Genomic DNA, 15902 nt, shown 5'->3' on the forward strand with positions numbered 1-15902 from the left:
ATGTGTCTCTAGAAATGTATCCATTTATTCTAGATTATGTAATTTGTTGGAATATAATTGTTCACAGTAGTCTCTTATGATCCTTTGCATTTCTGCATTTTCAGATGTAACATTTCATCTTTTATTTCTAATTTTAGTTATTTGGGTCCTCTCTCTTCTTCTTAGTCTAGCCAAGGGTTGTCAGTTTTGTTTACCTTGTTGAAAAACCAACTGTTAGTTTTGTTGATCATTTATATTGTTTTTCTGGTCTCTATTTCATTTATTCCTGCTCTGATCTTTATTATTTCCTTCCTTCTGTTCACTTTGGGCCTAATTTGTTTCTCTTTTTCCAGTTCCTTAAGTGTAAACTTTGGTTGTTTATTTGAAATATTTCTAATTTCTTAATATATGTATTTATTGCTATGAAATTTCCTCTCAGTACTACTTTTACTGCATCCCACAAAATTTGTTATGTTGTATTTTCATTTTTATTTGTTTCAAGATAATTTTTAATTTCTCTGTTGATTTCTTTTTTGACCCATTTGTTGTTTAGAAGTACGTTGTTTAGTTTATATATATTTGTAGGTCTGCACACTTTCCTTTTTTTATTGATTTCTAATTTCATACCATGAAATTGTAGTCAGAGAATATAGTTGGTATGATTTCAGTCTTACTACATTTGCTAAGATATGTTTTGCGGCCTACCATATTATCTATCCTGGAAAGTATTCTGCAGGCACTTAAGAAGAATGTGTATTTTGCTGCTGTTGGATGGAATATTCTGTAAATGTCTATTAAGTTCATTTGTTCTGAGGTATTTTTCAATTCCAACATTTCCTTGTTGATTTTCTGTCTGAATGATCTATCCATTGCTGATAGCCCCTACTAATATTGTATTGTTGTCTATTTCTCCCTTAAGATCTGTTAGTATTTGCTTAATGTGTTTAGGTGCTTGGGTGTTGGAAGTGTATGTATTTACAATTGTTGTGTCTTTTTAATGTATTGACCCCTTTATTATTATATAATGACCATCTTTGTCTCTTATTACTCTTTTTGACTTGAAGTCTATTTTGTCTGATACAAGTATGGCTATGCTGCCTTCTTTTGGTTTCTGTTCAGTTGAAATATCATCTTACATTCTTTCACTTTGAGCCTGTATGTGTCTTTAGAGCTGAAGTAAATCTCTGTCTTTAATTGTATAAGGTTTAATTAATTCCCATTTGAATATTCATTTGACTTCATATTGTTTATGTACCAGACTGCTCTTTCTCTTCTACTCTGTATTCCTTTCTTTTCTTTAGAAATAATTGTCAGGCCAAACATTTATTTTCCTCCTTTGTGAATATTGAAAAAAGTATATTCAATTTTAAGTTAGAGGTATACGTATTATGAAATTTATTAATATTTAGTTTTTGAAGGAAACTTACATTTTACAATATAATTTATTACTTGATATTTGTCTTATGTGAAGTCCCAGGGAATATTATTTTTATTCTTTATTCTTTTATACTTAGCCTATCAAAAAGGTGTGTTTTTAAAATCTGTAACTGAGAGAATTGCATCTCAAAATAACAAAGTTCAATCTTGTAAGAAAAGTTTTTTAATGAAAATTCATCACATTATAATAGCTTTTTACAAAATAACGAAACCTACACATTTATGGTTAATTAATCTATGACAAAGGAAGCAAGAATATACAATGGAGAAAAGACAGTCTCTTAAATAAATGGTGCTGGGAAAGTTGGACAGCTACATATAAAAGAATGAAATTAGAACAGTCTCTAACACTACATACAAAAATAAACTCAAAATGAATTAAGACCTAAATGTAAGGTTGGATACTATAAAACTCCTAATTAAAAACAGGCAGAACACTCTGACATAAATTGCAGCAATTTTTCTGGGTTGGTTTCCTAGAGTAATGAAAACAAAAGCAAAATAAACAAATGGGACTTAATTAAACATAAAATCTTTTGCCCAGCAAAAGAAACTATATACAAAACAAAAAGACAACGTACAGAATGGAAGAAAATATTTGCAAAACATGTGACCAACAAGAGCTTAATTTCCAAAATAAACAGCTTATGCAACTCAACATCAGAAAAATCCCAAACAACCCAATCAAAAAAAAAAAGGGTAGAAGACCTAAATAGATATTTCTCCGAAGAATACATACAGCTGCTCAACAGGCACATGAAAAGATGCTTAATATTGCTAATTATTAGAGAAATGCAAATCAAAACTACAATGAGGTATCACCTCACACAGGTTAGAATGACCATCATCAAAAAGTCTAAAAGTAATGCCGGAGAGGGTGTAGAGAAAAGGGAACACTTCTGTGCTGTTGATGGGAATGTAAATGGGTGCAGCTACTATGGAGAACAGTATGGAGTTTTCATAAAAAACTAAAAATAGAGTTACAATATAACCCAGCAATTCTACTCCTGGGCATATATCCAGAAAAGATGAAAACTGTTGTGAAAAGATGCATTCATTCCAGTGTTCACAGCGACACTATTTACAATAGCCAAGACATGGAAGCAACCTAAATGTCCATTGAAAGATAACTGAATAAAGATAGTTTTGGTATACATACAGTGGAATACTACTCAGAAATAAAAAGAATGAAATAACGCCATTTTTAACAACATGGATGGACCTAGAGATTATCATAATAAGTGAAGTAAATCAGACAAAGACAAATATCATAAAAGATTACTTACATGTGGAATCTAAAAATATGATACAAGTGAACCTATTTACAGATTTACCTGTTTACCCAAAGCAGACATAGATTCACAGACATAGAAAACAAGTTTATGATTAACAAAGGTGAGAAGGGAGGGAGGAATAAATTGGGACTTTGGGATTAACCGATGCACACTATATATAAAATAGGTCAACAACAAGGACCTATTGTATAACACAGGGAACTATAGTCAATATCTTGTAATAATCTAGAATGGAAAAGAATCTTAGAAAGAATATATGTGTGTGTATGTGTATATATATATATATAACTGCATAACTTTTCTGTATACCTGAAATATAGTAAATCAAATATACTTCAATAAAAAAAGATATTGTAAAATTCTTCCCAACTGCAATTTAAATTAGGAATAATGGTTTTTATATTACCATTTTTATTGTAAGTCAGTTGTATATTCATTAATGTATTTATGGGTTCTCTATTATGTTATATTGGTCTATTTGTATGTACTGTGTCAATCTGATACTATCTTAATTACTATAGTTTTATCATGTCTTGATAGCCTGTAAAAAGGAAATCTTCCCACCTTGCTCTTCACCTGTGTACTTCTTTATAAATTTTAGGATCAGACTAAATTTCTATAAAAATTCAGTTTGGGTTTCATTAGAATTGCATTGACTGTATATGTAAATTTTTACAGAAAAGGTAAATTTACAGTATGAATTTCTTTAAATTCTTGAACACAGTACATACTGTTTTAAAAATCTTATTTCTTTCAATGCATGTTTACATTTCCTGATAAAGAAGCTATCAAAAACTTTGATATCTTGTTGACATTAGAAATAATTTAATTCCTAAGAGAAAACTCCAGTCATTTAAGTTACTTGTATGTAGGTGATTATTTGTGAATGGTTTTTGTGAGAGTGTATTTCCAAATTTCATACAGATTCATTTACGAATGAAAAATGTGATTGAAAATGTAGTTTTATTCAACAACTTTAGGTTATTTTCTGAAATATCATACTTTCCACAGAAATAATTTTGTCACTTCTCATTTCTCATCTCATTTTTTTCTTTAAATCAAAACTTCTAAACACAATGAAAACTTCCCCCATCTCAGTTTACCTTAATAGGCAGTTATTTTAATGATTAAATATTATTCCTAGTGTGATACAACTTTTATAATACAGAGGAATTTTTGTGTACAGTAAATATTCATTAGGACATCTGTGATATCAATGTTTGAGTAATAATGCTTTAAAACTTACAATATTATGACAGAATTATGATATTCGTGGTACAGATAGGAAGATAGGAATAATCATTAGACATTTTGCATTTATATGAAGACTGACTCAGATTTTTTCTTCTACAGTTCGAGGCTTTTCTTCGGTAGAAGATTTTGAGAATTACGTTAAGTATGAAAATAAGTCTTCTCGTGTGCTGGCTGCTGTTGTATTTGATCATGACTTCAAGAACAGTAAAGACAGATTGCCACTTAAGGTAAGAAAGTTTTATCCAAAGACCTTATAATTAAACTTTAAAGTTTCAGGGATTTAATGAGATATAGGTAACATCTCTATTTTTATAAATGGGAAAAATGATAACTTACCCAAGATCATAACTGCTAGTATATAACAGATCAGGGATTTGAATCCAGCTTCAGCTTATTTTAATACCTATGCTTTTAACCATTATGTTATACTGATGAGGAGAAAACTGTAACTTAAGGTCTTATATTCAGAAAATGAAATAATGGGAACTTTGGTAAAGATATTCACTTTGCCCATCTACCTGGCCAGGCAGATGCTTCCGGTCCTGAAAATTGTGGTGAAGAAAATAAGAATATAGTTAGATAAAAAAGATGGGTAGCAATATCTGTTACCTGCTTAAATACCTTCTGGAATGTCAGAGAGTGTATATCTATAATATGATGTTTAAAATTTTTAATGTGTTGGTTTTAAATGTAATTACCGTTCTAACTTTGTATGTGAAGCCAAGTGTATAATAAAGCTGTTAGCAGATGAAAGCTAAGAAAAAAGAATACCCAACCCACGTCTGAATGTCTTTTTGGCCGAGGCAGCTCTATTTCCTGAAACTATGAACTCTAGAAGGTGTTTCTCTGTCCTCTTTCTAGGACAACAAGCCTACCACTTGGTTTTGCTCTGCTGAATGCCTCCTTTTCTGCACTTTGTTAATATATTGTTTTTACATATCCAAAGAGGTAATTGCTTTAACTTTGAGAATTCTTGGTGTGAATGGAATCTTCTGTAATGCCACTAATAACACATTTGGATGTCCTTAAAACATTCGTTTGATTTTTCTTTTTTAAAGAAGGTACATATACACTGACAGAGATTCCAAAATGAAAGAATTCTTTCTTTTGTATGAATTGCTTAATTTCTCTTCTAATTCTCTAGTACTGCTCTTGGGCTCAGCCAGGGTTGCATCAGAATTAGGACATCTGCAGACACTGAGGAAGACTCTGATAACATCCCCCAAAGAGAGTGTTTTGAACTTCGTAACTTCTTGTGTCTCTTTACCAGGTGTTATAGATGTGCTGCCCAGGGTTGAGGGGAACAATCAAACTATAGTGTCTATGCATACAGCCAGATACAGCATTTAGGGTGCAAGTGTTTGCCAGTAGAAGGAAAGAAAGATAAAGGAAAATCACTGGCAGGATAGTAGGTGTTCTTTCTCTCTGTCCTGTCCTCGCTTCATTCTTTTCACACGTGCCTACTTCTGGCTAATTACTGCCACAAAAATACATACTGATGCAGATACAGGTTCATTGGTATTCATAGAGTGCCTGGCCCAAATATCAAATAACTTTGATGCAGTTACAAGCTTCATTTTTGTTGTTGATTCTCTGTATCTAGCATTTGGAATAAATTCCTGACAATTTTTTCCCCCAGGTTATTTGCCCAGGTGCCTGTTTACTAAACTTTACCAAACAAAATTTCTTATTTCTGCTTTCTGACTTCATGGATAATGTAGTCATACTATACTGTCCTCTTGACCCCACCCCACTGCTCTTCTGTAGCTTAGTTGATTTTCCTGGGCAAGACTTAATCTATCCACATAGGTACCACAATCATTCAAGAACACAGAGAAGATCATGTTGCTGTGCTGTGTAAAAGACTTCAGGGGCATGCCATTAACTACAAAGAAGTTCCTTTGCACAGAACACAGGGCCATCAGCAACCTGTTTTGTGAATGTCCCTCCAGCCTCATTTTTCCCTCCTCTTTCTTTGAACTTTATGCTGTAACAATATTAAACTGGTAGTAGTTCTCTGTATGTACAGTGTTTTATCTTTTGCTTCTCTGCGTTTGATCACATTATTCTCTCTCTCTCTCTTTTTTTTTTTTTGGATTTGTTCTCTGTCCCTCATTTTCTTAGTAGTTCTTATTGATTCTAGAGAACTCTTTCTGTGATGACCTATACAAAATCTCCTCTTCCCTCTTCTGTGCTCCCTTAACACCTTGAGAGTTCCCTGAGGTCAAGGATCATGTATTGAGAGTATTTAAGCATGCTGTAGCTACTTAAAACTTTGCTTTTAAATAACTGAATTATGTGAATGTTTACCTAAACTTAGTGCACTTGCCTACTTTTTCTCACCTTACTGATTTCTCTGTTCTGCTTCCGTTGATTGTTGGCAACAGTAGTCTCTTGTTAAGCTACTCAGGTTCTACCATAAGTTACCCTGAAGTTGATTTAGCTCTCCAGATACAGTATATTATTACCTTCCCATTTAATACTTAAAACATTCAACATTCCACATTTAAATGTTGTCACCCCTTCTCTTACTATATCTGGCTTTTTTTCCTTATGTGTCATTCACTTTTTGAAGAGGGAGATACTTTGGCTTTACTATAATTGGCTAACGTAATGGGAAAGGAAATTAATAGAACTTTTTGCATTTTCACCCAGTAGGTAGGTCAACTGTGGATGTATAAAATACATTCATAATGATCAAAGAAGATACCACTATTGTGCGTTTGAAACTCAAAGGCAAAATGCCATGAAGATGAAAGAGGACACATAGAAATTTAGTCAATTTCAAATTAAGACTGATTGTAGCATGTGAGTCTTGCTACTTGTCCCATGTGACAGTGACACTGTCATTTTCCATCATTTAAAATTCCATATTTCTTACTCTGTCCTCAAAACACAATTTTAAACTTTGCATTTATTTTCTTTTCACTGCTAGTATTTGCTGTTTAGTTTTCATTGGTTTAAAATGTTTGTTTTCTATTGTTCATTCTAGGTAAAATATTCTCTTCGTTTTAGTGGTTTCAGCAATTACTTTTCAAAAGAATTGAGATGGAACACAGATCTTCTCTTTCCACAAATACCTCCTCCCGGAGTCAGGAACATGGATGAAGAAGGGGGAAATCCTGGTGAGCAGATCCTTAAGCATACTTATATTATTAGTTTGATTGTAAGCTAGCAGTCATATCAACGTGTGTGACTCATTTTTTTTCAACACGTGAGAAAGTTGTTTATTCATTAATTTTCATAATAAATTTTTTAAATTTATTTTTGTTTTAAAGACAAACATATAGAAAACGTTACACATTTGAAAAAGATCTTTATATTACCTTAGATCATTTCCTGAAATTTATCAATGTATATCCATACATTTATATAGTCTTAATTGGTAAATGTTGGCTCTGCCGACTTAATAGATACACCTTCTGCATTGTCTGCATATGTATGGTTCTAAATTATTTTGGGGAGGAGTTGATGAGTATTTTTTAACTATGCAATCATAATTTTAAATTCTTTTTAAATTGTATAGATCAACTTGAAAGATAAAAAAATAAAGGATTTGAATTAACTAACAGTCTTAAGAATGTGTCTTTAGTAAATTATTCAAGGGAAGACAAAAGCTATGTGCAATTTACCATTATGAATAAAAACTGGGAAATAGTAACAACAGTCTGTAATAAGTACATGGATAAGAATATAATAATATGTCAGTTTGACAGGCTACTGTGTGGTGATTAAAAATAATCATTATCAGGCCTGAAAATACAGAGCCATATATTGAGAATTATGAAAATATGTAGAAATTTATATAATGATTGGAATAACTGTCTGAAAATGAAAACAGTTAAAAAGAGTGGTGGGATTGTGTAGTGTGTTGTCATCTTATCAAAAACCGTTTTGAATATTTCTCTAATCAAAAGTTAAAAAGGAGTCTGGCCTCTTTTAAAATTAATGTGCTGCATCCTAGCAAAAGCAGTCCTAAGAGGGAAGTTCACAGCGATACAGGCCTTCCTCAAAAAACAAGAACAATCTCAAATAACCTAACCTACCACCTAATAGAATTAGAAAAAGAAGAACAAACCAAAAAAACACATGAAGTCAGCCAAAGGGAAGAAATAATAAAGATCAGGGAGGAAATAAATAAAATCACATAAAGCAATGTACCTTTTTCATGTAGTAGCTTAGTTTAGGGAAGATAGTAATGCAATTGCATGTTATTATCTGCTGGTGTTCCAAATTGCTGTAGGTTTTGTGAACATGTTTTGTTCTATGAATTAAAAGCTTTGAATTACCTGAATTGCCTTCTTTGCTGGCCTGTCAGTTTCTTAATATACTGAACTTGACAATCTTTGTTTTCTCATTAGGGTACTACAATGAAGCCTTCCTTCTTGTGCAGCATGCTTTAGATAAGGCCATCATGGTGTACCATAATGACAGAGCTGCAGAAAAGCTGTTTGAAAATGTCACCATTTTTCTTACAAAATTTCCGTACCCTGCTAATTATCTTGATACATTTATGTTCACGTTTATGTTTATCTTCCCTCTGATAGTTTTACTTATGTTTTCTCCAACTCAACTTACCCTTCTCAGGACCATTGTTATGGAAAAGGAAACCAGATTAAAGGTAACTTCATTTTCTTTGTGGCATTTTGGGCCTGAGGTACAGATCTGTGTGCAGAATTGGGCTATTTCTATATATTTGGCACTGGTGAATGGTTATACTGCAGTAGCAATATACAAATATAAATTGGATATAGAGTGTGCACTGTGTTATTTGTCAATTTTCTGGTGTTTTACTTTTATCTAAATTCTTGATTTGGCTTATAGTTTTATTGACTTACCATTTGACAAGAATGTTATGGAGAGAGATCATGTATTAAATGTCATGACTCCTCTTTGGAATAAAATGGACAGCATATGAGCTCTTGAATTAGATGACTTCAAGATACACTTCAATTCGAAGATTTGAGATGCTCTTCAATGTTAAGTCAAATCAAGGCCATATTATAAAGAGCAGGGGCTCTAAAGTCACAGAGAAAGCCACCAATTCATCCATATACCCATTAGTTAGGTCAACATTTACCTATTAATTATCTGCTTTGTTCCAGGAAGTTTGATAGATCTTAGATTTAAATCCTGGCTCTGCCAGTTATTAACTCTGTGATCGTAGCCTGTTTCCTCGTCTAAATTGAAGACAGTAACGGTAGATTTCTAGGGCTTTCAGTGGGGGTTAAATGAGATGTTATTTTTTTAAAGTCTCTAGGTCAGTCTCTGACCTATAGTAAACACTCCACAAATAGCAGTTAAAAAGGAGACATAATTCCTATTCACAAATTGTGAAAGGTTTAGCTGAGGATATATTAATAAACAGAGTTGCTTTTATAGTATGATAAGCTCCCAGGGATGTAGAAAAGGTTATTCGTGTAGTACTGAGGGGTTGATGCTTGATTTGAGCAATGGGGGGTAACAGGTGTTCACTAGGTGGACAGCACTGAGGGATGGGCTTTGAAACCCTGTCGTATGGCTATCAGGGTTGCTTTCAGAAAAGGGACTCTGGAGAGGGCTATGGAGGGCAGGTAGATTAGGGATTGGCAGGCTTTTTGAGGGAAACACAGATAGTAAATATTTTAGGCTTGTGGGTCACATGCATCTCTGTCACATATCCTTGTCTCTCTCTCTTTTAAACATTCAGAAATGTAAAATCCACATTTAGCTCACAAGACATGCTAAGGTGGTCTGTGGGCTGGATCTGGCACACGGGCCTTACTTTGCTGACAAGAGTTTAACAATAAAGACAAGGCTGACAGTGAGGAGCCAATTACGAGCTAATTATAACAGACCAGGAAAAGCAGGAGGGCCCGAGATAAAGTGGTTTAGTATATAGGAATAGAGAAGGAAGAGTTTAAGAAATATATAGTAACTTATGGTGAAAAAAGAATATGAAAATGAGTAGGTGTATGTTCTATGTGACTGAAGCATTGTGCTATACACCAGAAATTGACACAACATTGTAAACTGACTATACTTCAATAAAATATATATATATATGTGTATATATATATATGTATATATATATATACATATATATATATATATAAGAAATATAAGGGAAGTAGAGATCAGTGGAAATGGATAAGTACATAATTAACTTCAAATTCTAGAATTTTGTGCGCACTTCTGTCGGTAAGTTTCTTTTCCATAGATAGGTTGTTCTTAAGGTATATTGAGGATTGCTTACCGACTTGTATTGAGGTGAGGAACTAGGCCATGTTTCCTGAAGGGACAGTGATGCTTGGGTATACAGAATGGGATAGAAGAGAAAATCATTCTTCTGGGCAAGGGATTGCTCTTCTTTCCGTTTCCTGATTATGCTAATGAAATTTTATCATCCCCCCAGATCAGCCCGACTTGAAGCCCCAGTCTTATCAGTATAATGTTATATAGTATGATATAGTAGACATAATATATGAGTGCTGCCAATTCTTGCTTCTGTAACTTTTGGGTAAGTTTCTTAACGTCTCTGTGTCTCATCTGTAAAATGAAGATAAAAAATACTCCGACTACACAGAGTTGTTGTGACAATTAAAGAGATACTAGTTGTTAGTGCATAGGAAATACTGTGTAGCTATTAACATTAGTTCTCTCTCCATTCCCTTTGTCCCCTGTGTGTGGCATTTGCCAACCAGCATAAATTTTGTTTCTTTTTCTCCATTAGTGGAAATGTCATTTTCTAGTTCAAGCTCTCATTAATTTTTCACCATCTAGTTATTACAGAAATCTTCCCATTGATTTCCCTAACCACTGTCTTCCCATAGTCTTGATTTACATTAAACCCTTTTCTCTCAATCCCAAAATGTTCATTTTTTTTTTTTTTACCATTCCTCATTTTGTTTTCTCCTACTAGCATATCTTTTCCTCTATTTTTCCTAACTGGTCAGTAATCTCTTTGAACTCTATTTTCAACTTTCAACTTCAGTTTACTAGTTTTCTCTTTGTGTCTACAGGTCATGTGACACAAACTTCAGTCAAGTAGTTAAAATTATTATTTACTTCTTAATTTTAAAATTTTGAGTTGAAATATAAAATAAATACATATAAAATACACATACCTATGTGTACAGATCTTTGAAATACGAACACATTCACGTAACTACTATGCCAGTCAAGAAATAGAATGTTGCCAGCAATCCAGAGACCCCTGGCATCCCATCCAAATCACTACATCTTCTTTCTTCTCCAAAAATAGTTACTATTTAAATTTCAAAATACTATATTAGTATTTCCTGGTTTTAAAACTTTGTTTAAATAGAATCACACAATCGCTCTCCTTTTGTGACAGTGAGAATCACTGATGTTCTTCTGTGTAGATGTAATTTGGCCATTTGCATTGCTGTGTAGTGTTACACTTTATGAATATATCACAGTTTGCCACTCTACTGTTGATGGACATTTGATTGTTCAAGTTTTAGGCTATTACAGTAAGTCACTGTGAATATTTTGGTGCACATGTGCACTTTTTCTGTTGGGTATATACCTAGGATTGAGATTGCTGGAGTATACAATCCACATATTTTCAGCCTTGTTAAATAAGGCTAAATGTTTTTCCAGTGTGTGCCAGTTTGTTCTTATCAGTAATATAAGAGAGTTACTCTTGCTCCATAAGTATGCTAACAATTGGTGATGTTAGCCTTTTTTTGATGTATATATAAGTATTATTGAAGTATAGTCAGTTTACAATGTTGTGTCAGTTTCTGGTCTAGAGCATTATGCTTCAGTCATACATGAATGATGTTAGCCTTTTTAAATTTTAACCATTCTGGAAGGGGTATAGTGGTATCTCATTGTGATTTTAATTTGATTTTCCTTGTTAACTAATAATTTGGAAAACTTTTTCATATGCTAATTGGCCACATAGATATTCTCTTTTGTGAAATGTCTATTCAAAAGTCTTTTCCCCATTTTTCTATTAGGCTGTGTGTCTTTTTTCACTAATTTGCAAGCACTCTTTATATATTTTGGATGTAAGTCCTATGTGTGATATATGTATTGCAGATATTTTCTCCCAGTACGTAGCTTGTAATTCGATGTCTTTGGACTTATAAAGTTCTTAACTTTAATGTAATGAAATCTTTTCCTTTATTATTAGGGCCTTCTGTCGCCAGCCTATGCTGGCTGAGTTTCCCCACATTCTCTTCCTTGTAATTCTTTAAACTTTCTTTTTTCTACTCTTTGCATGTAAACCTCTAAATTTGCCTCTTAGTCATAACTTTAGTTGCAACCTACAAGTTGCAGTACAGTGTTTTCTTTATCATATAGTTCAAAATAGTTTCTGGAGGGGAGCTCAGTGGTAGAGCACATGCTTAGCATGCACAGGGTCCTGGGTTCAATTCCCAGTGCCTCTATTAAACAACACCACCTAATAATAATAATAAACAAACAAACAAACCAACCTAATGACCTCCCCCACAAGAAAAATTTTAAAAATATTTTCTAATTATCATTATTAATTTTTTCTTTGGCTCATAGGATGGTTAGAAAAGTATTTAAAAATTCCAAAGAGCATTCTAAATTTTAAATGCTTATTATCAGTTGCTTTTTAAGGATAAAAAGCTGGCAGTTTATTAAAACCCTGATGTATCTACATAATAGCAGTAGATAGGAGTCATTAATATTTGTCGATGTGGTTGAAGTAAAGAAATCTTCACAGGTAACAAGGAAAAAGTATAGGTAACCCTTCCCTAAACGGTGACCAAATTAATGTGGAAATGCGTTGTGAATTGCTTTCACAGTATGTGTTTTGTGTTGCCTCTCCCACAGGAGTACCAGTTCATGATAGGACTCAGTAATGCCATGCTCTGGGCTGCTTATTTTGTCACGTTCCTCTTGTTGTTTTTAATTGTCATCTGCTTGCTATGCGTGATTTTATTTGTCAAGGCAAGTATCTATTTGAACGCAGCATGCTTCAGCTAAAACTCTGAGGGGAGGGGGAGCATGATAGTGGGTGTGGGCTGCCTTAGGTGAGAAATGAATTATAGAGTTAACTTCTCATCTCCCTGTTACACTAAGGCTACTCAAATATTTTAAGGATATTTTCCTCCACCTCCCTAGTTTTTCTCTGACACCACTTCCATGATGACTAAATGGACTTCACAATTGTTTTGTTAGATTGTACAGGATAAAGTCCTCCAATACAGTGACCCGTCTCTCGTCTTCTTCTTTTTCCTGTGTTTTGTCATGGCTTCCATGACCTTCGGCTTTCTGATTACCACATTCTTCGATAAAAGTGAGTCTAAGACTTCTTCATGAAAGATTTTTCAGTGTTTCCGTGGACTGAAAGAGGATTTTATTTGGGAGCCCCTTCTAAACTTCAGTTGCCGCTTCATATAGAGACTCTGCTTACATTCTAAATTTGTTTAAAAAGACATCTGTGCATGTGAAATGATTTGAGGAGGGCAAAGATTAGTGAAGATTAACGTGGCCTAGGATGTGTGTGAAAATGGGATCAAAATCAAAATAAGATCACACGCTACAAGAAGATATAAACTAACATAGGGTCATGTGAAAATACGTATTTATTCATTCACTCACTCAGTGAAGTCTTTGGATCACTTATTACATACCTGGAACAATGTCAAATAAACAAAATCCAACTGAGAATCTCCTGCCCTGTTCTCACTTACTAGAGGGATGTGTGACCGAACAAATTTAAACTGGCTTAGTTACGGAATTTGTAGAATTACTTTTCCAGTGGTCATTTTCTGTTATCATTTATTTTAAAAAAATAAGTGTATTTCCTTTTCCAGAAAACAAAACACCATTTTTCCCCTTTTTACATCTTTCTTATGTGCTGAACAATTAGAATGCTAGCTTCTTTCAGTCATTTAGAGCACAAGTACCATAAAACAAGCGTTTTCTGGTAAGGAAATGTACATTTCATAGGTATTTTTTATTGTTTTCAGCAATAACGCTGCTATCAGCTGGCTGCATCATAAAGCCCACCTACCATAAGCACAGTGAAACTGTGAGTGGAGAGAGTTATTTTGTCAAAGTCAGGCTGAAGGTGATATGCTTGAGAGTAATGTCAAGTAGGCAAATACTGATGGACGACTCACTTGACTAAAACAACTATGATACTGATTAAATGTTTTGAAATAATTTTTTCTCTTTATAAACACTGCTGAGGTCGCACAAAGACCAGAAACTGAGTGGGAGGCGATTGAAAGCCAAAGCTAGCTTTTGTCCTGGGATTTTCTGTTGAACATCCGAGATTTGGGGGGGTTTTCTATCAGCGGTGCAGGGAACTAAGATAAGCCCAGAGCCTGCCGAGGGTGGAATATTTAAGAGGACACCACAAATAAGGGTAGGACGTCAGAGAGTCACCATTGCAAGGGAGACTGAGGAATAAAGGTGCCACACAGAAGGAACAGCAAGTTCTTCCCTTAGTTAAATTCACCAATTTATTAAGATTGTGGTTTATGTGAGAAGGCCATCAGTAAATGCAATCAGCAGGTAGATTTCAAGTTTTATAGCAGAAGACTAGTGAATTGTGTCAAATTTTATATTTCATAAGTTATGTAAATGCTTCTTTATCCCTCTAGCCATCTACCTACGTATCTGTGGTTTTTCCTTTGTTTTTTGTGACTTCCTGTTTTGGTTACCTTTTTCCCTAAATCATAAAACTATATGTATTTAGGTTAGGGGCACTAGCATCCCTAGATTAGGGGTTGGTAATCCTAATCCAATAAGGATTTGCAGTGACTAAAAAATATCTCTTTCAGGTGAGCCTGATTTTAGATGTAGCCTTTTAGGGCCTTAAGTAAAAGTCTGAGGTATTAATCATGGCTTCTTTCCATGATTAGGATGGAAAGAAGTACGTGTCAAACTTGTTTTGTTTCCCTAAACCCTTGACAGTGTCAGAAGCTCTGCTCGGTTTCTCAAACCTCTAAATCATAGTTTAGATTTTGCAACTGCTTCAGGGTGAAAATCAGGACCAAATTCTAGACTCACCTTTTTGTACTTCTTATCTTGATATTGGCACTGTGAATTGTCCTTGCCTGTTAGCTCTCTCATGCTTCAAAACATACTAAAAAAAATAATTTGTCTAGGTTTTTCTGTTGTCATTGAGAGAGTCGCTCTCAAGTGATGCAGTTCCTTTGATATATAGCATCCTAATCCAGATGCTTCTCTGTAATGGTGACTTTGTTGTCTGTCCTTTTAATGTTTTATTTTATAAAGTATCATAAATAAATATTTGGAATATTATAAATAAGACTGGAAGTACGTATAAAACCAGTATTCATTTTCTCAGTTTTCATCGACCAAAATTCCAAAATAAATGGTAACAATGTAGTTATGTTCATATGATGCGATTAGTGATGATGTAGATCTAGAGGTTGTTAAGCTAAGTGGTTATAGATAAAAATGAAAAAGCAAGTTTTTATAACCATAAGGATCAGTCCTTCTTTAAATGAGTAAATATCCACAACCGTTGCATAAGAAAGGGTAAATTCCAGAAAAGTTCCTTCCTCATACTATTCATTCATTCATTTACTCATTCAAGCAAAGAAATATTTATTAAACGCCTGCTCTGTGTTAAGCACTGCTGGATGCTGGTGATACAGTGGTGAACAAGACAGTTTCTCTTCTTTTGTAGAGTTTATATTTCAGGGCTCTTTTGTAGTAAAATGAGGGTATTTCTATTTCCAGCTTTTGTAGCTTATGTAAACTGACTGTATTTTCCTTCTTACTTTTCAGCTACATTGGCTGTTTCCATTGGAGTTTTCCTCTATTTTCTCACCTTCTTTCCATATGACATAGTCATCACCGTGTATAGCAGGTTGAGCCTCATGGAGAAGCTGGCTTCCTGTCTCTTTTCAAATATTGCAGTAGCGTTGGGGATTGAGTTTTTAAGCAAGATGGAAATGAAGAGTGAGTCTTTTC

At 33.8% G+C, this 15902-nt stretch overlaps 1 protein-coding gene across 5 annotated transcripts in view; it reads left to right on the plus strand.

Annotated features, from left to right (window-relative positions):
- Positions 1-15902, plus strand: part of LOC102542898 (phospholipid-transporting ATPase ABCA3-like) — a 92441-nt gene that overhangs the window by 12536 nt on the left and 64003 nt on the right. For all 5 annotated transcript variants that reach the window (XM_072942769.1, XM_072942772.1, XM_031687525.2 and 2 more), the window contains exons 4-9: positions 4065-4192; positions 6958-7090; positions 8327-8586; positions 12780-12896; positions 13128-13245; positions 15717-15890. In XM_072942769.1, coding sequence (XP_072798870.1) covers positions 4065-4192; positions 6958-7090; positions 8327-8586; positions 12780-12896; positions 13128-13245; positions 15717-15890 — 930 coding nt within the window. The remainder of the gene's footprint in view (positions 1-4064; positions 4193-6957; positions 7091-8326; positions 8587-12779; positions 12897-13127; positions 13246-15716; positions 15891-15902) is intronic.

Source organism: Vicugna pacos, chromosome 18 (assembly GCF_048564905.1).
Source record: "Vicugna pacos chromosome 18, VicPac4, whole genome shotgun sequence".
Classification (NCBI taxonomy): Eukaryota; Metazoa; Chordata; class Mammalia; order Artiodactyla; family Camelidae; genus Vicugna; species Vicugna pacos.